The sequence below is a fragment of the Scyliorhinus canicula genome, chromosome 1 (assembly GCF_902713615.1).
Source record: "Scyliorhinus canicula chromosome 1, sScyCan1.1, whole genome shotgun sequence".
NCBI lineage: Eukaryota > Metazoa > Chordata > Chondrichthyes > Carcharhiniformes > Scyliorhinidae > Scyliorhinus > Scyliorhinus canicula.
The window spans coordinates 2,606,252-2,626,974 of record NC_052146.1 but is presented as its reverse complement, the minus strand read 5'-3'; the positions used below and the strand labels follow the sequence as shown (position 1 = coordinate 2,626,974).

At 45.3% G+C, this 20,723-nt stretch overlaps 1 protein-coding gene across 3 annotated transcripts in view; it reads right to left on the bottom strand.

Moving 5' to 3' along the window:
* Positions 1-20,723, bottom strand: part of LOC119967675 (M-phase phosphoprotein 9) — a 163,934-nt gene that overhangs the window by 29,695 nt on the left and 113,516 nt on the right. For all 3 annotated transcript variants that reach the window (XM_038800708.1, XM_038800537.1, XM_038800623.1), the window contains exon 19: positions 9,942-10,115. In XM_038800708.1, the coding sequence (XP_038656636.1) occupies positions 9,942-10,115 (174 nt within the window). The remainder of the gene's footprint in view (positions 1-9,941; positions 10,116-20,723) is intronic.

Here is a 20,723-nt window from a genome sequence, read left to right as displayed (position 1 = left end):
TGGATTTGACAAAGAGAGAGACGGTTTGCCATGCCTCTACATTGTTGGAGCCCTTCCTTCCTGTGGGGGATAGGTTTGATGCCGGGGGGGGGGGGGGTTTAGACGTCCTCCGACAAGTGGTCTTATTTGGTGATTTCCAGAGTGTCCTCCTCGTTGTGGTTAGGTTTTCCATGTGGAAGCAGTGTTTGTGTCTGTTGAGGCAGCCTTGTAGTTTCCCTTAAAATCCTTCTTCTGATCACGTGCATTGCAGAGGCTGGGCTAATATTCCGACGTTTCTTCAGCAAGTCCGTCAGTGGAGCAAACACACTCCTAAAATTTGGCACAAATTTTTGGTAGAATCCACTCATGCCAAGAAATCGCATTATTTCCCTTCGCGTCGAGGGTATTGGAAACTCCCCAATAACTTTTGTTTTCACATCCCATGGGATCATTCGACCCTGTCCGATTGTATGGCCAAGGAAAGTGACTTGGGCTTTTCCAAATTCACTTTTGGCTAGGTTTACCACCAAACCCGCCTGCTGAAGTCGATCGAATAACTCCATCAGATGTTTTAAATGTTCCTTTCATGTCTGGCTGAAAATGACCAGATCGTCTATGTCAGGGGTGGGCAAACTTTTCCGTGCAAGGGCCGCATTCAGAAATTCACAATTCACAAAGGGCCGCATAGTATATTAAGTAAAATAATTACGTCACCCGGTTATGATTCTGGGCGCCTCATATAGAACATAGAACAGTACAGCACAGAACAGGCCCTTCGGCCCTCGACGTTGTGCCAAGCAATGATCACCCTACTCAAGTCAACGTATCCACCCTATACCAGTAAGTAACCCAACAGCCCCCCCACCCATTAACCTTTAAAAAAAAAATTTTTTTTTAAAAAAAAAATTTTTTTTTAGAAAAAATTTTTTTTTTTTTTTTAATGACTTGGTGGGCCGCAGAAATACCTTTGGCGGGCCGCATGCGGCCCGCGGGCCGTAGTTTGCCCACCCCTGGTCTATGTATACCGCACAATTGGGTAATCCTGAAACAACTTTGATAGTTAACAGTTGAAATGTGGCTGGGGCATTTTTCATGCCAAATGGCATAACTTTGAATTGGTATATACTATCTTGAGTCACAAAAGCAGAAATCTCCTTCGCCCTGCCAATAAGGTACTTGCCAATAACCTTTCAGTAAATCCAGTTTGGAAATAAAAGCTGATTGCCCCACTTTCTCAATGCAATCCTCCAAACGTGGGATAGGACAAGAGTCTGTTCTTGTAACTGCATTAACCTTTCTATAGTCCACACACACAACCGTTGGGTACCGTCCGGTTTTGGTATAATCACTATGGGTGAGCTCCATTGGCTGCAACTCACTTCAATTATGCTATTTTTAAGCATACTTTCAATCTCCTTGTTAACATGTGCCAAATTTAACGGGTTAAGTTTATATGGATATTGTTTAGTTGGAACAGCATGTCCCACATCTGCATCATGTATAGCCATTTTAGAGCTTCCCAACTTATCTCCACAAACTTGCCCATATGATATCAATAACTCTTTCAGATCAGTCCGGTTTTCCTCTGGAAGGTAACTCAACAAATTATCCCAATTTTTAAGAACATCCTTGTTTTCCAATTTAATTTGAGGTATGTCAAATTCCAAGTCATCTGGATTTGGTTCATCACTTGAGTTAGAATCATTAAAACCTCCTTTTTCTCTCCTTCCCTTTCAAAGTACCTTTTAAGCATATTCACATGACACACTCGGTGAGTTTTCCTTCTATCTGGCATTCTTACCACATAATTCACTTCTTTCCTTTCAATCTGAATCTTTAAAACCTTGCTTTTAAAGGTTCACCCACCAGTGGTAATAATACTAAAACTTTTATCCCCACTGGCAAAACTACGAACTTTGGATTTCTTGTCCGCTACCCGTTTCATCACATTTTGTGTAACTTTTCAATGTTGTCTCGCCAATTCCCCAGCTCTATTTAATCGTTCCCTAAAATTTGACACGTAATCCAATAATGTAAGTTCCGATTTCTCACTCACCAATTTTTCCTTTATCAATTTAAATGGTCTTCTTACCTCATGATCAAAAATTAGTTCAAAAAGACTGAATTTGGTTAACTCATTAGGTACATTAGGCTGGGTCACTGTCTGTGCGGAGTCTGCACGTCCTCCGGGTGCTCCGGTTTCCTCCCACAGTCCAAAGATGTGCGGGTTAGGTGGATTGGCCATGCTAAATTGCCCGTAGTGTCCTAATAAAAAAGTAAGATTGGGGGGGGGGGGGGGGGGAGTTGTTGGGTTACGGGTATAGGGTGGATATGTGGGTTTGAGTAGGGTGATCATGGCTCGGCACAACATTGAGGGCCGAAGGGCCTGTTCTGTGCTGTACTGTTCTATGTTCTATGTTCTACATCCCTAATTGCAAACAGTACAAATGGAATTCATTTATCCCAATCCTCTGGATAATCTTTTTTTTTTAAATGTTTTTATTGGGTTTTTGAACAAAGTATAATTACCGTCATGTACACAGAATAAGAAACATAAATATACACACACACATATTTAGAAGAGAAGGGCACATCCCAACATAAAATACAATAAAATATGAAATAGACTAACTGGTGGGGTATTGTGCACCAGTTCGACAGCGGCATCTCTGTACATCTGGCAAAATTATTTACACCACGTAAGTAGGCAACTGTTTGCGGGGTGGGGGGGGATTGGGGAGGCAAATATACATTTAGGTGCCGGGGAGATAATTACAGTGTGCGATACTTGGCTGTGTTGTGTGCTGTTGTCGCCTGCTTCTCCCGGACGGATCTCGCTGCCATCACGCGCTCGCCTCCGCTTCTGTTGCTCCTCCCGTCCTCCACCTTTATTTTCCTCGTTCCCGGCTCCTGGAGATGTCATGCACGCTTTGGCATCCCGTGCCTTCCTTCCGGCTCCCGTTTCGCTGCCCCCCCCCCCCCCCCCCCCCCCCCAACGGTTCGCCTTTCTTTCCTCAGGTTTAGCTGTCTCCCCCCCCCCCCCCCTCTCCCCGCGGTTCGCCTTTATTTCCTCAGGTTTAGCCGTCTCTCCCCCCCCCCTCCATCCCAGTCTATCTCCCCCTTTCATGCCTTGGCTACCGTCCCCTGATTCTTGACTAATTTCCCCTGATTCTTGGCTACCTTGCTATTCTTCCTCTTGTTCATTGGCCACAAACAGGTCCCGGAACATTCACGTGAATGGCTCCCACATTCTGTGGAAGCCGTCGTCTGACCCTCGGATGGCGAATTTGATTTTCTCCATTTGGAGAGATTCTGAGAGGTCGGACAGCCAGTCTGCAGCTCTGGGCGGTGCTGCTGCCCGCCAGCCAAACAGGATTTTACGGCGGGCGATCAGGGAGGCAAAGGCAAGGGCGTCCCTCTGGATAATCTTGACAATAATTCCTCAACATCGTCTTCAACATCTGATGAGCTGAATGCTCCCTGTGATTCTGTATGGTACACAGTTGATTTAAATTGTTTTATTCCTAAGCTATCCATAACTTCTTTGAATAACCTGGAGGTAAAATTTGATCCTTGATCCGATTGTATTTCTGTGGGTAGTCCATATCTAGTAAAGAATTTAAGTGACTCCTCCACAATCCTTTTAGCTGTAATATTACGTATTGGAATGGCTTCTGGAAACCTAGTAGACACATCCATTATAGTCAAAAGATATTGATTCCCACTTTTCGTTTTAGGAACCGGTCCTACACAATCAATTAGGACCCTTGTAAAAGGTTCCTCAAAAGCTGGAATGGGTATTAAGGGCGCTGGTTTTATCGCTGCTTGAGGTTTCCCTATCACTTGGCATGTGTGACATGATCGACAAAATTTAACTACATCTTTATGTAGTCCAGGCCAATAAAAATGTTTTTGTATTTTAGCTCAACTTTTCCTTCTTCCCAAATGAACTCCCACTGGTATCTCATGTGCAACTCGCAACACCTTTCTATACCCTACCGGCAATACCACTTGATGCTTCTGCACATTTTTCATCCGCCTGCATATGTAAAGTTCTCCATTTTCTCATCAAGACATCATTTTTACGGTAATAACACTCCAGTATACACTCGGATTCCTCTTCCGTGTATGCTTTCTGATACATCCGTTTTATATCTATATCTTTCTGTTGCAACTCCGCCAATTTTCCTAAACTAAAAATATCTCCACCTGTTCTTGTTCTTTTCCAACCATCTGATCAAAATCGTTTCTGATAATTGCACTTCAACTTCATCTTCAATTTTTGATTTCTCCTCTTGTCTTAACCTGTGACTGTGCAACCTTGTTACTACACAATCCGGAAAAGTCCCAGGAGATTCGTCCCAGTTGACTGATTTTCCACTGGCTTATCAACCACAGTAGGCATCACTCCCACCTGCGATCCAGCTATATCATTCCCCAAGATAAACTGTATTCCTGGATGAGATCGTTTCTCTATTACTCCTACCACTTCACCACTCTTCACTGGACTTTCCAACCTTATCTTATATAATGGAACACTACTCTTCTCACCCTGAATTCCACATATTACCACCTTTTCTGGCAATATTCTTCCCAAACTACATAACTCCTCATCTTTTACCATTAAAGATTGACAGGCTCCCGTATCTCTTAAAATTGTGCCTTCGAAATAAGGGAAAAAGCGAGATGTTCATGATTCAGGCCCGGGGGCAGGAAAGGAGGCTGAAGGAGCTACCTTTCAAAGTGGTTGGGAAGAGTTTTGGGCATCTGGGGATTCAAGTGGCCAAGGATTGGGGGCAGCTTCACAAGTTAAATTTGGGTAAAGCAGTGGATAAAATGCAACGGGTATTTTGTAGATGGGACATGCTCCCACTGCGCTAGAAGGAAGGCTCAGACGGTGAAGGTGGCTGTCCTTCCACGACTGCTTTTCTTTTTTCAGTGCCTCCCGATTTTTGTCCCAAAGGCTTTTTTCAGAAGTATGAATGTGGCGATATCGAGGTTTATATGGGCGGGTAAAACCCTGAGAGTAAAGAGGACACTCCTGGAACGAGCCCGCGGGGAAGGGGGATTGGCTCTCTCGAGCTTTATTAACTATTACTAGGCTGCCAACATATCCATGGTCAGGAAGTGGGTAGTGGGACAGGGGTCGGTCTGGGAGCAGATGGAGGCAGCATCCTGCAAAGGTACGAATCTGGAGGCTTTACTGACGGCGCTCCTGCCATTCTCGCCGGCTCGGTACTCCACATGTCCTGTGGTGAAGGCAGCCCTGAGGGTGTGGGGGCAATGGAGGCAGCAGATGAGACTGGAGCGTGGTCAGTGTGGTCACCGATCAGTGACAATCACCAGTTTGTCCCGGGGGGGCTGGATGGGGGCTTTAAGGTATGGCAGCGGGCAGGGATTGAGAGGTTTGGGGATCTATTCATCCAGGAGGGCTTCCCGACCTTGGAGACATTAGAGGAGGAGTTTGATTTGCCGGGTGGGAACGGGTTTCGGTACCTTCAAGTGCGGGACTTTGTACAGAGACAGGTCCCAAGCTTTCCTCGCCTCCCCCTGAGGGGACTACAGAATAAAGTGCTGTCAAAAACAGGGGTTGGAGGTGGGAAGGTTTCGGACATATACAGGGAATAGTTAGAGGGGAAGGGACCCCTATCAGAGATGAAGAGGAAGTGGGAAGAGGAGCTAGGAGGGGAGAGCTGGAAACTGAACTGTGGGAAAAAGCCTTGAAAAGGGTAAATGCATCCTCGTCCTGTGCTAGACTTAGCTTGATTCAGTTCAAGGTAATCCACAGGACCCACATGACGGTAGCTCGGATGAGTAGGTTCTTCGTGGAGGTGGAGGATGTGGGCGGTGTGGGGGTAGCCCGGCCATATGTTCATATGTTTTGGGCATGTCCAAAACGGAGAGAATTCTGGCAGGGATTTGCAGATGTTATGTTGAAGTCCAGAATTAGCAATATTTGGGATGTTGGAAGATCCGGGGGCAAACGGAGCAGGGAGGCCGATATTCTGGCCTTCTCCTCCCTGGTGGCCCGGAGACGGATCTTGCTGAGATGGAGGGACTCGGAGCCTCCAAAATCAGGAGTGTGGGTCAGCGATATGGTAGAGTTTCTCAGTCTGGAAAAAAAATCAAGTTTGCTCTAAGAGGGTCAACACAGGGATTCGCCCGGATTTGGCAGCCATTCACCGATTTCTTTAACAAAAACTGAACGTCAGCAGTAAGGGGGAAAAGGGGGGGGGGGGGGGGGAAAGGGGGGGAGGAAAATAGGAGGCAAGGTAATGTTAAATAAGGATAGGGAATTTAGAATACGGGTAATTGGGGATAGGGCGGGAGAAGTGGGGTACGTGGTCTATTGTTGCTATTTTAGGGGGTACTTTGTGCGTCGACCAGCGCGGTTGTTTTAGAAATATCAATATGTTAAATTGTAAAATTACAAATGTTTCAATAAAATATTTTCTTTTAAAAAAAAATTGTGCCTTCTTTCCCTGCTCCTTCTGGTACACGAGTAAACTTTACCCACACAAGTAAATTCTTTAAAGACATCTGGCACCTTCTTACCAGTCACCTCCTGATCAGCTGTACAATCTTTTGCACCTCCTTTGCTTCACTTGGGCTTTCCTTTACCACTTTAACAAACCCCACTGTCTTATCCTGTTTTACTACATCAGCCTTGCCAGTGCATTGTTTCAACCACCAACACTGTGACTTTACATGGCCTAGTTTATTACAGTGAAAACATTTGAAACTTTTCATTTCTTTTCCACCCTCCTGGATTTCTTTTTTAATCCGAGGTACACTCTCTTTATTGCCTCCCATCAGATCTCCTTTACCTCTTATCACTTGAATATTTCTCTTTTCCCCAGTTTCTATCCCTCACAGGCTGAAACTGATGTCGGAAACCAAGCTTTGATTTATGAACTAATTCATAATCATCTGCCATTTCTGCTGCTAACCTCGCAGTTTTAACCCTCTGCTCTTCCACATGAGCTCTCACCACATCAGGAATTGAATTTTTAAACTCCTCCAAAAGTATAATTTCTCGGAGAGCTTCATACATTTGGTCTATTTCCAAAGCCCTTATCCACCTATCAAAATTACTCTGTTTGAGCCTTTCAAACTCCATGTATGTTTGACCTTAAATTTCTAAACCTTTGTCTGTAGGCTTCAGGGACTAGTTCATATACACCTAAGATGGATTTTTTCACCTCCTCATACGACTCAGATACCTCCTCTGATAGTGATGCAAACACTTCACTCGCCCTACCCACCAACTTTGTTTGAATTAGTAATACCCACATCTCCTGTGGCCATTTCATTTGTTTAGCTACCTTTTCAAATTAAATGAACAAGGCTTCCACCTCCTTCTCATCAAACCTTGGCAATGCTTGGACATATTTAAATAGATCCCCACCAAGTTTTCGACTTTAGATAGAGATAGAGAAATACAGCACAGAGCAGGCCCTCCGGCCCACGATGTTGTGTCGAACTTTTGTCCTAGGTTAATCATAGATCATAGAATTTTGGACACTAAGGGCAATTTATCATGGCCGGGGCAGCATGGTGGCCTAGTGGTTAGCACAACCGCCTCACGGCGCTGAGGGCCCAGGTTCGATCCCGGCTCTGGGTCACTGTCCGTGTGGAGTTTGCACATTCTCCCCGTGTCTGCGTGGGTTTTGCCCCCACAACCCAAAAATGTGCAGAGTAGGTAGATTGGCCACGCTAAATTGCCCCTTAATTAGAAAAAAAATTGGGTAATCTAAATTTAAAATTTTTTTTTTTTATCATGGCCAATCCACCCAACCTGCACATCTTTGGACTGTGGGAGGAAACCGGAGTACCCGGAGGAAACCCACGCACACACGGGGAGGATGTGCAGACTCCACACAGACAGTGACCCAAGCCGAAATCGAACCTGGGACCCTGGAGCTGTGAAGCAATTGTGCTATCCACAATGCTACCTTGCTGCCCTTAAGAACAAATTAATCTACACTCCATTATTCTACCATAATCCATGTACCTATCCAATAGCCGCTTGAAGGTCCCTAACGTTTCCGACTCAACTACTTCCACAGGCAGTGCATTCCATGCCCCCACTACTCTCTGGGTAAAGAACCTACCTCTGACATCCCCCTATATCTTCCACCATTTACCTTAAATTTATGTCCCCTTGTAATGGTTTGTCCCACCCGGGGAAAAAGTCTCTGACTGTCTACTCTATCTATTCCCCTGATCATCTTATAAACCTCTATCAAGTCGCCCCTCATCCTTCTCCGTTCTAATGAGAAAAGGCCTAGCACCCTCAACCTTTCCTCATAAGACCTACTCTCCATTCCAGGCAACATCCTGGTAAATCTCCTTTGCACCTTTTCCAAAGCTTCCACATCCTTCCTAAAATGAGGTGACCAGAACTGCACACAGTACTCCAAATGTGGCCTTACCAAAGTTTTGGACAGCTGCATTCTCACCTCACAGCTCTTAAATCCAATCCCTCTGCTAATGAACGTTAGCACACCATAGGCCTTCTTCACAGCTCTATCCACTTGAGTGGCAGCTTTCAAAGATCTATGAGCGACTTTGACGGCCTTTTTCTTTATCCTCATCACTATCCTCAAATTGTACGTTTCCCTTTACATCCGCCAATTTTAACTGACTGTCATGTTTCATGGCCATTTTCCGAAGTTCAAACTCTCTTTCTTTTTCCTCTTTCTCTTTCCCTGATCTGTCTCTCCCTTTCTCTTTCTTTTTGTTCCGCCATGGCTATTCTTTCTGTTTTCCTTTCTTCTCTCTCTTTTTCCTCGCTATCTCTTTTGTATTCAAGCTGCTTTAATTCTTTCTCATGTTCCATTTGTTTAATTTGTAACTGAATTTTTGCCATTTCCAATGAGTCAGACTCTGTCTCAGGCAATTTTAAATTCTTAGCCACTGCCATAATTATCTCATCTTTTCGCATTTTGTCAGGTAATGTTAACTGCAATGTTTTTGCCAAATCTAAAAGCCTGTTTTTAGTCTCTGTCCGTAAGGTACTGCGTGTGACCGTCTCCACCCCGAAAAACTTCAAGAGCCTCTGAAAGAGCCATTGTCCACAACATGCTCCCTACTTAAACTGGAATACCACACCTCAAAACCAAACACAATATGCTCACCGCTCACTGACTTTAAGTTCACAAAGCCAATCCAATAGATAAACTTTTATCCCCCTCGAGCTCCCAATTTGTTATGGGCCAGGGTTTAGAGAACCCCAAAGTGTATCATGGAGTTCACCTGACCCACAACTTTTAATAGATTGTGGTTATGGGGAACACATGGGCCCATTCTGCAGGTGTGATGCAACATAAATCTACAGTTCTTTTAAATGAAAACAATGTTTATTTATGAAACCAGTTAACACTTTATAAACCCACAGTAAACATCTCAACAACTATCAACACCAATGAATCCCCCAAAGAATACAGTACTCTATAAGTAAGTCTTAATCTTTCCTTGCAACATCCATAAGACAAAAAGAACCCTTTTTACGGAAAGACATCAGGTTTAACTTTACGACTGAGAAGTTACCACTTTGAAATCACCAAATGAACATTCACAAGCTTACAGAGATTCATACACATCTTGCTGTGACTGCAGCTTCTCCAAATCTAAAACAAAACTAAACACACCCTGTAGCTGCGAGCCCAAAGTGAAAGTAAAAACCCACACTCCACCCACACTCTGACATCACTGATAAACACCCATTTCTTAAAGGTACTCTCACATGACAAGGGAAACTAAAAGTAAGATTTTATTAAAAAATAGAAAACACAATCTTGATTTTGCTTTTTGCCGCTGTACCTTTACCATGACTGACAGAATCCAATATCCCACTGTATAGGAAAAGGTGCTGGGCAAATTAACAAAAATGAATTCGGCAAAATTGTCAATAATCAAACTTTTAAACTTTTGAAAAATTAACACGAAAATATTCTTACTTGGTGTCGAAGTGGGTGTTGACCTCCGGTTTGAAGGGGGTACAGAAGATGATCTTTGGCCTAAAGGAGAACCACTGCCTTTTGACCTGGTTCGATCCTTATGAGAGTCCACAGACTTGCTGCTACCGTAGGTGGAGTCCGCAAATCCTACAGTCTGTCTGCGATGCAAGAATTCTGTTTAAAACAAACAAATAAATGACACATCCAGCTTATCAGAAGTTCTGAGCCATATATACCAGGAAGGTTGGAGGGTTTGTCTCTGCTTCAGTTATCTCAGTCAGATTACTGCAATTGACCACTGTCCCTGGAGTAACATTGCTCCTGCATACTACCTGGTTACCCTTGTTGGTAACTGTGTATATGTGGGCACTAGAGTAATAGTTATACACAGCACGTGTGATGAATGTAGGAAATTGTCATATTTTATCTGTTACGTTTTCTACAGTAATGTCATTAATAACCTGGGTTAAGATGCATACAGACAATGTGACTGCAAGAGTGGTAAATAACGTATTGTAAAAGTGAAGTAACCATTGATTTGTAGGTGAGGTGTTCTGTTAATGTATCTTGAAAAGCATTTACTTGTTTACAGAAAGCTAGCTAATTAAATATGTTTTAGATGTGAAGGACCCCTGGGGTGTAGATCATTTATATGGGGTATTGTGTTTGGTTCTGGCCAAACAGGTCAAGGGAGATATTTTAAGAAGTGACAAAAGAATGCCTTTTGCTTTGAGTACAGATTATAATAACAATCTTTATTAACGATGTGGAGATGCCGGCGTTGGACTGGGGTGAGCACAGTAAGAAGTCTTACAACACTAGGTTAAAGTCCAACAGGTTTGTTTCAAACACTAGCTTTCGGAGCACTGCTCCTTCCTCAGGTGAATGAAGAGGTAGGTTCCAGAAACAGAGACACAAACTGAACACAATACTCCAGCTGTGGCCTCACTAACACCTTATACAATTGCAGCATAACCTCCTGAGTCTTAAACTCCATCCCTCTAGCAATGAAGGACAAAATTCCATTTGCCTTCTTAATCACCTGTTGCACCTGTAAACCAACTTTCTGTGACTCATGCACGAGCACACCCAGGTCTCTCTGCACAGCAGCATGCTTTAATATTTTATCGTTTAAATAATAATCCCGTTTGCTGTTATAACTACCAAAATGGATAACCTCACATTTGTCAACATTGTATTCCATCTGCCAGACCCTAGACCCTTAACCTAGCCAAATCCCTCTGCAGACTTCCAGTATCCTCTGCACTTTTCGCTTTCTATGCCTTTTAGCTTTGACAAAGGGTCATTTGGAATTGAAAAATTTGCTCTTTTCTCTCCTTATAGATGCTGCCAGACCTGCTGAGATTTTCCAACATTTTCTCTTTTGGCAACATATATTAAATACCACTGGGATTATATTGAATGCCCATTGGTCGTGTCCTATCTTACTGACCTATTGGTTGACTGTCTGTGTCATGATGTCTCTGATGCTCCCTCTAGTGTCTAGCTAGGTGTAGTGTGTTCACATTAACCCCCTGTATATTTACAGTGATGCATATCACCACAAGTGGTATTGAATATATGTTGCCAAAAGAGAAAATGTTGGAAAATCTCAGCAGGTCTGGCAGCATCTAGAAGGAGAGAAAAGAGCGAATGTTTCAATTCCAAATGACCCTTTGTCAAAGCTAAAAGGCATAGAAAGTGGGAGCTATTTATATTGTAGGGTGAGGGAATTAAAGATGAGTCATAGCCTCAGAAACCAAGGGAAAAAACCTCAAACCTGGAGAAGATTGAGGAGGGAATCCAAGGGAGCCACAGAGAGAAGCATAGGAGACAAAGGGGTGAGGGGGGCAGGAAGCCCCCCTGCCCGCCGAACCCACAAAGTCAACAACCAAAGCCACAGAAAAGAGGAGTAGAGCTCAACAATAGGACACCCAGGGCGGAAGAGGGGGCTACCAATGAGGGAACAGGGAGGGGGTAAAGGGGGGGGGGGGGGGGAGAGAGAAGGTTTATAGATAGCCTAGATCATGCCTATATCAAAAAGGAGATGGTGTTGGGCATCTTAAACAACATTAAGGTAAACAAATCCCCAGCGCCAGATGGGATCAACCCCAGAATACTGAGGGAAACAAGGGTGGAAATTGCTGAGACCTCGACAGAAATCTTTGAATCATCATTGGCTACAGGTGAGGTCCCAGAGGATTGGAGAATAGCCAATGTTGTGCCTTTGTTTAAGAAGGGTAGCAGGGATAATCCAAGAAATTATAGGCCAGTGGGCCTATATCAGTGGTTGGGCAATTACTGGAAAAGATTCTTAGGGACAGGATTTACTCACATTTGGAGACAAATTGACTTATTAGCAATAGGCAGCATGGTTTTGTGAAGGGAGGTTGTGTCTCACTAACTTGATCTTGTTTTTTGAGGAAGTGACAAAGATGATTGATGAAGGAAGGGCAGTGGATGTTCTCAACATGGACTTCAGTAAAGTCTTTAACAAGGTCCCTCATGGCGGTCCTTTACAAAAAGTGAAGTACATGGGATCAGAGGTGAGCCGGCAAGATGGATACAGAATTGGCTCTGTCATAGAAGGCAGAGGGTAGCAGTGGAAGGGTGCTTTTCTGAATGGAAGGCTGTGACTAGCGGTGTTCCGCAGGGATCAGTGCTGGGACCTTTGTTGTTCATGGTGTATATAAATGATTTGGAGGAAAATGTAGCTTGGTCTGATTAGTAAATTTGCAGATGACACAAAGGTTGGTGGAATTGCGGACAGTGAAAAGGAATATTTGAAGATATAGCAGGACACAGATTGGTTTGAGACTTGGGCAGAGAGATGGTAAATGAAGTTTAAACCGGACAAATGTCAGGGAATGCATTTTGGAAGGTCTAATATAGGGGGGAATTATACAGTAAATGGCAGAACCCTTAGGAGTATTGATGGCAGAGAGATCTGGGTGTACAGGTCCACAGATCACTGAAATTGGCAACACAGGTGAATAAGGAAGTTAAGAAGGCACAAGGCATGCCTACCTTCATCAGTCAGGCCACTGAGTATAAAAATTGACAAGTCATGTTGCAGCTGTACTGAACATTAGTCAGGCCACATTTGGAATATTCCATACAATTCTGGTTGCCACCAGAAGGATGTGGAGGCTTTGGAGAGGTTGCAGAGGAAGTTTACCAGCATGCTGCCTGGTATGGAAGGTATTAGCTATGAGGAGAGGTGGGTAACCCGGTTTGTTTTCACTAGAACATCAACGGTTGAGGGACGACCTGATACAGAGGTCTACAACTTCTGGTGGTGGCCATGAGCTTAGCGGTCCCAAAAAAGGTGGCTCACTCATGAAATCCTCAGTTACAACCTTTTAAACCCAAGCAAACGGGCACCGAAAATATCTACAAACCCCCAGCCGAACCCCAGTTAACCGCACCGAGACGAAAAATGGGAAAAAGTCAGCCGCCCACTCGAAAAGTCAACCAAGGCAAGGGGAGGGAAACCTCAGCCTCGGAGCCGGAAGCCACACGGGATGGCACGGAACAAGGAAGGGTCGACCCCACAGAGCTTGGAGCGCAGATGAACATGCTTATGGGCTTCATCACCTCCGAGCTCCAAAGGCACAGCGAGGAGCTGAAAAGAGACCTCCTGGCATGCGTCGGGACAATAGTGGAAGCTGCGATGGCCCCCATGAGGGAAGCAATGGCAAAGATGGAGCAGAGGCTTGAGGCCCAGGAGGCAATGGCAAGAGATCTCTAGAAGGCCGACACAGACCAAGGAGACCAAATCGCAGTACTCCAAGTCGAGGTGGCAAGCCTGAACAGGACCCAGAAGTGGCCAAGATAAAAAGTCGATGACCAGAAGCACAGATCGCGTCAACAGAACCCAAGAATCGTGGGACTGCCGAAGGAACAGAGGGAAAGGAATCCCACGGTGTATATCACAGAGATGCTTGGGAGACTGTCGGCGAGTAGAGCTTTACGAAGCCCCCCCCAGAGGTAGACCACACCCACAGGTCACTTTGGCAGTGGCCCAAAGAAGGCGAGCCACCGCGGGCGATAATCGCGAGGCTCCACAAGTGCTAGGACAAAGAGCGGATCCTGAGGTGGGAGAAAGGCTCAAGAGGGTGCAAGTGGGAAGGACTTCCATCTGCGTCGGACTGAATTTAACAGTGCCAAAGTCGTACTGTGCCAAAAGGAATGTGCAGTTCGGCGTGCTCTACCCCACCACGGTATGGGTTATGTACCGGGGAAGGAACACTAATTCAACACCCCGGATGATGTCAAGAATTTTGTCCAAAAGAGCGGTATGGGCAATAAGGGATAGAATGCAAGATAACAAAGTTTAAAAAGCATTTTGACGAACACATGAATACCCTGGAAGTACAGAAGGTTAAGCTTAGATAGGCATCATGATCGGCGCAAGCTTGGAGGGCCCAAGGACCTGTTCCTTGTGCTGCTCTGTTCTTTGTTCTTAACACAGTAATCTGTGCACCTTGGTATTCCTCTCTGATTTTATGTTCTGGTTCCCATAGCCCTGTTATTATTTTAAACCCTCCCCAATAGCACCTGCAAAACACTCCACAATTAACTCAGTTCTAACTATGTTTCTGTGCAACACATCCAGCCTGTATAGGTCCCATCTCCCACTGAACCGGTCCCAATGTTCCAAAAATCTAAAGTCATCCCTGCACCATCGGGCCAGCCACGCATTCATCTGATTTATCCTTCTTTTCTATACTCATTTGCACGTGGCACTAGGAGCAATCTGAATGTTGGTACATGCCACAAAATAATTTTTTTTGTTGACTTTTAAGGTTAACTGTCATAGTACTCAATTTATCCTTTCCAGTCTTATTTTCCTCTTCATCTTGTCCTCAAAACATTTGTATTTGACCTGAAATGCATCGGGCACCCTCCATTTTGTTTTATCACAATTTGTATCTCTGTTTTTATTTCTTTATTTAAGCCTCGTTTTTGGCTCCCTTACCTTTCACCCTGTTGGAATATACCTAGCCTGTAGCTAAAGCATCGCCCACTGTTGCGTTAGTTTTTCCTGTTGGGCTCAAAGTTATTCTCATCACTAGTGATGAATGTAAGAAATAGTTTACTTTTATACTTGTTCCAGTAATGTTATTTGAAAAAAGAGGAATTAAAATGCATGCTGCATGTATTACACCTGCTAAAGCTGTGATTAAGGGGTCATAAAAGTGAGGTAATCCTGATTCTCCAGCGTGAGGATCTGTTGGTTTGCTTGCACCTTCTCTTTTACCGGGTGTAGTCCATCCCGGTCTATGCAGTATATTAGGATATGTTGTGTGTTTTCTTTTTAATTCCTGTCCTACTGACTGCTTTAAATTTACAGTTCTCGCTGGCTACTGCCACAGAGACTTTTGCTTAAGATACAGACTTTAGGCACACCGAAACACCCCTGGTTTAATGAGGTGGCCCAGGACTTTACATTTAGGTCCGTGGAAGAGCCTGTGATGTCAGTTTGATAGACTTGGCAAGCAGCCAATTGGTGAATCTGCAATTCTGAGCCATCTCTTGGTGTTGCTTATGATTGGTGGAATCATTCAGATTCTTACAGAAGAAAGGGGGGTCATGTGAATAGCTCCATTTTGTCCTGGGTTCTGAGAGATGACACAGGCAGGAAGGGGCTGGAAGACACTACCTCCATACCAGGTGATTTAATAGACTCCTATCCAGACCTGTGAAGGCACTCCTATCTGGAAGTCTGCAGGCAGCAGTTAGATCAGTGAAGAGAATCTCTGGAGTGAAAGACTGCAAACATGTTCTCACCAGGTCTGTAATACATTAATTCTCTGTCTGAATGGCTGGGAAAAGCCCAATCTCTGCACAGAAATCAGACAAACATAAATGTCAAAATCTCCAGTAACATTGCAGGGAAATGGAGACTCCATCTGGTGGGCAAAGGATAGAATTGCACTGACCTGAATCCCCTGTGTAAGACCCCATCCTGTGGTTGAAGGACAGAATTGCACCAACCCAAATCTCTTGTATAAACCCATTCCCCAGAGCGTTGCATTCGGAGACGACCAACACCTACAGATGCCACAACCGCAGCAGCGAAGATTACTCTCAAACCTTTTCCTTTAATCCCAATTATTTTAATTCTTCCCCTACTCCCTTACCGTGAGTGTTTTGTGTGTGTCTGGGTGGAGGATGGAACGGGGTTTTGGGAATAGGTAGACTAGTAGGTCATTGTTCTGTTATTTCCATTTTATGTTCATCTTTTACGCATTATAAATAAACAGTTTGTCAATGTTTTACTTGTAAATCTGGTGCCTGTAACTCATTGGAACAGTCAAAGCATAAAGATCTTAGGAAAACACACAACTTGTTGGTTAATTCACTTATGTTGGGACTCCGGGGTCTGTGCGACTGGAACTGACCGCGCACTCTCCCAGGGTGTCGTTACAGGTAGCCTGGCGAGAAAAACGCACTTCTCTCTTTTGAGACGGACACCCGACTCTGAAAAGCAGCAGAGTTGTCCAAGTTGCTCAGGCTTTCTTGTTCCGTCATCCCCGTGACCAATACATCATCCAAATAAACTGCCACACATGGTAAACCATGCAGAATGTTTTCCATGACGCACTGGAAAATGGCACAGGCCGATGATAAGCCGAAGGGCAATCTAGTGCACTCAAAGGCCCCCCATGAGTATTTATGGTCACATTGTCTGGAATCAGGGTCTAAATCCACCTGAAAATAGGTATGACCCATGTCAAGCTTTGTAAATTATTGACCTCCAGCCAATTTTGCATACTAGTCCGCGATGGGTGGCATCAGATACTGTCGAATGGGGAAGCCCTATTTACTGTCAGTTCATAGTCACCACAAAGTCAAACAATTCTGTCCTGTGTAAGGATGGGACCACTTGTGCTGCCCAAATTTAAAGGTATTTCACCAACAACTACCTTGGCACGGTAGCACAAGTGGATAGCACTGTGGTTTCAAAGCGCCAGGGTCCCAGGTACGATTCCCTGCTGGGTCACTGTCTGTGCGGAATCTGCACCTTCTCGTGTCTGCGTGGGTTTTCTCCGGGTGCTCCGGTTTCCTCCCACAGTCCAAAGACATGCAGGTTAGGTGGTTTGGCCATGACAAATTGCTCTTAGTGACCAAGGTAGGAGGGGATATTGGGTTACGGGGACAGAGTAGAAGTAAGGGCTTAAGTGGGTCGGTGCAGACTCGACGGGCCGAATGTCCTCCTTCTGCACTGTATCTTCTATGTAACTCATACACGCTTCCAGTACTCATTACGAAAATCTTCTGCCAATCTAGGCGAAGGCATTGCAGCCAATCGCAGCCTAACAGACTAGGGCCTTCTCCTGTTATCACAATCAACAGCATTCACTTGGGCTTGTGGTGCAACGGTAGCGAGTCTGACTACAGATCAGAAGGTTGCGCATCCAAATCACGTCAGGCTCCTGGAGATTTTCTGCAGCTGCATTCAGAAATTTCTCTCTGTGTGGGGATGTTCTCGAAATGACTCCATTCAAAAGCATAATGCAAATTATCGGGGCAGTACATGGTTAGCACTGCTGCCTCATGGCGCCGAGGTCCCAGGTTCAATCCCGGCTCTGGGTTATTGTCCGTGTGGAGTTTGCACATTCTCCCCGTGTTTGCGTGGGTTTCGTCCCCACAACCCAAAGATGTGCAGGCTAGGTGGATTGGCCACACTAAATTGCCCCTGAATTGGAAAAAATTAATTTGGTACTCTAGACATTTTTTTTTTTAACAATCAACAGCATTCTTACAGATTGCTGGCTGTAAATTGGATACCTATCCAATCGGTCACACTGCACACTCCCCTCTCCCAATTTACAATCATTCAGGTAGTAATCTGCCTTCCTGCTTTTGCTTCCAAAGTGAATAACCTCACACTTAGCAAATTATACTGCATCTGCCATTGATTTGCCCACTCGCCCAATCTGTCCAGATCTTGCTGTAGGATCCCTGCATCCTCGTCACAATTCACTCTCCCACCTAACTTGGTATCATCTGCAAACTTTGAGAGGTTACATTTTGTTCCCTCATCCAAATCATTAACATATATTGTGAATAGCTGGGGTCCCAGCACCGATCCCTGTGGTACCCCACCAGTATACACAATGTAAATACATAGACACAGGCATCGGTTGAAGCATTCTACTTGGTAGAGAGGTATGAAGCAATCTGTTCCTCCATAATAGAGTCATTCAGGGGTAGAAGCTGTTTTTGAATCTGTTAGTGCCTGTTCTCAGACTACTGTATCTCCTGCCCATTGGAAGAGGGTTGGAAGAGAGAATAACCGGGTAGGAAGGGTCTTTCATTATGCTGCCCGCTTTCCCAAGGCAGCGAGGGGTGTAGATAGAGTCAATGGATGGGAGGCAGGTTTGTGCGTTGACTGGGCTGCGTTCACGACTCTCTGTAGTTTCCTACGGTCTTGGGCCAAGCAGTTGCCATACCAGGCTGTGATGCAGCCGCTTAGGATGCTTTCTTTTTCTTTTAGAAAATGTTATTATTTTTTAAGATAAACATTTTATTGAGGTATTTTTGGTATTATAGCAACAACAAAATAAGCAATGAAACTATAAACATAATGCAAAAGCCGTCTCCCTCCCTTACAGGGTCCCACCTTAATTAACCCCCTACTCTAAGATAAACTAACCCCCCCACCCAGATGAACAGCTGCCACCTCCGGGCGAACCCTAACAGTGACCCTCTCAAGGCAAACTTGATTTTCTCCAAACAGAGAAAGCTAGCCATATCCGATAGCCAGGTCTCTGACTTCGGGGGCTTTGAGTCCCTCCAAGCTAATAGTATCCGTCTCCGGGATACCAGGGAAGCAAAGGCCAGAACGTCTGCCGCTTTCTCCTCCTGGATTCCCGGGTCTACAGAGACCCCGAAAATCGCCACCTCTGTACTCAGCGACACCCTTGTTTTTAACACCGTGGACATGAAATCTGCAAACCCCTGCCAAAATCCCCTAAGCTTCGGACATGCCCAAAACACGTGGCCATGGTTCGCTGGTCCTCCTGCACATTTTGCACACCTGTCTTCCACCCCAAAGAATCTGCTCATCCGGGCCACTGTCATGTGAGCCCGATAAATGACCTTGAATTGTATCAGGCTCAGCCTGGCAAATGTTGCGGACGCATTGACTCTACTCAACGGGTCCGCCCATAGACCATCCTCTATCTCTCCTCCCAGCTCCTCCTCCCACTTGCGCTTCAGCTCCTCCGTCTGCGTCTCCTCTGACCCCATAAGTTCCTTGTAAATGTCAGAGACGCTCCCTTCTCCTACCCACCCTCTGGAAACTACCCTGTCCGGAATCCCCCTTAGCTGTAGGAGCGGGAAGGTTGACACCTGTTTACGTAGGAAGTCCCACACCTGCAGGTACCTGAAGTTGTTTCCCCTCGCCAATCCAAACTTCTCCTCCAGCGCCCTCGTACTCGGAAAGCTCCCCACGTCCTGATCATCGCTATATTCGCCGCCCAGTAATAGTTACTCAAATTTGGCAGCGCCAGCCCGCCCTCTCCCGACTCTGCTCAAGCATTACCTTCCTTACTCGCAGGATCTTGCCCGCCCAAACACAACATCGGCACAACATTGAGGGCCGAAGGGCCTGTTCTGTGCTGTACTGTTCTATGTTCTATGTTCAAACGAAGCCAGTAATCACTTTATTGACCCATTTAAAAAAGGACCCCGGAATAAAGATGGGGAGACATTGAAACATTAACAGGAATCTCGGGAGGACCGTCGTCTTCATCGCCTGCACCATCCCAGTCAGTGACAACGGAAGAGCGTCCCACCTCCAAAAATCGGGCTTCATTTGGTCCACTAGTCGGGCCAGATTTAATTTATGCAGCTGCTCCCATTCCCGCGCCACTTGAATGCCTAGGTACCTAAAGCTTCCCCCTAATAATCTAAACGGCAGCTCCCCCAGTCGCCTCTCCTGTCCCCTCACTTTTCCCCATATTTAGCTTATACCCCGAAAACCAGCCAAATTCCCATGGAACCCTGATGATTTCTTCCATTCCTTCTATTGGGTCAAATACATACAGAAGCAGGTCGACTGCACAGAGCAAGACTCTGTGCTCAAACCCCCCCCCCCCCCGACCAGCCCCTTGAGGCTCTCAGAGCAATTGCCAACGGCTCTATAGCTAGCGCGAAGAACAGTGGGGAGAGGGAGCATTCTTGTCTCGTCCCCCGGTACAGTCTAAAATAGTCTAATGTTGTCCTATTCGTCCGTACGTTTGCCACAGGATACAGCAACCTGACCCAGTCAATAAAGCCCCGCCTAAATCCGAACCGTCCCAGCACCTCCCAGAGATAATCCCATTCTACCCGATCAAAAGCCTTTTCTGCATCCATTGCGATCACTACCTACCTTCCAGGGACATCATGATCACATTTAACAACCTTCTTACATTGGCCACCAACTGCCTACCCTGAACAAACCCTGTCTGGTTCTCCCCAATAACGTCCAGAACACAATCCTCAATCTTAGAGGACAACATTTTGGCCAGCAATTTTGCATCCAATTTCAACAGGGATATCGGCCTGTCGGACCCACACAGCTCCGGGTTCTTGTCCCGCTTCAGAATCAGCGAAATTATGTCCTGCGACATCGTCGGGGGCAGCACCCCTCTTTCCCTTGCCTCATTGAAATGAAAAATGAAAATCGCTTATTGTCACGAGTAGGCTTCAATGAAGTTACTGTGAAAAGCCCCTAGTCGCCACATTCCGGCGCCTGTTCAGGGAGGCTGTTACGGGAATCGAACC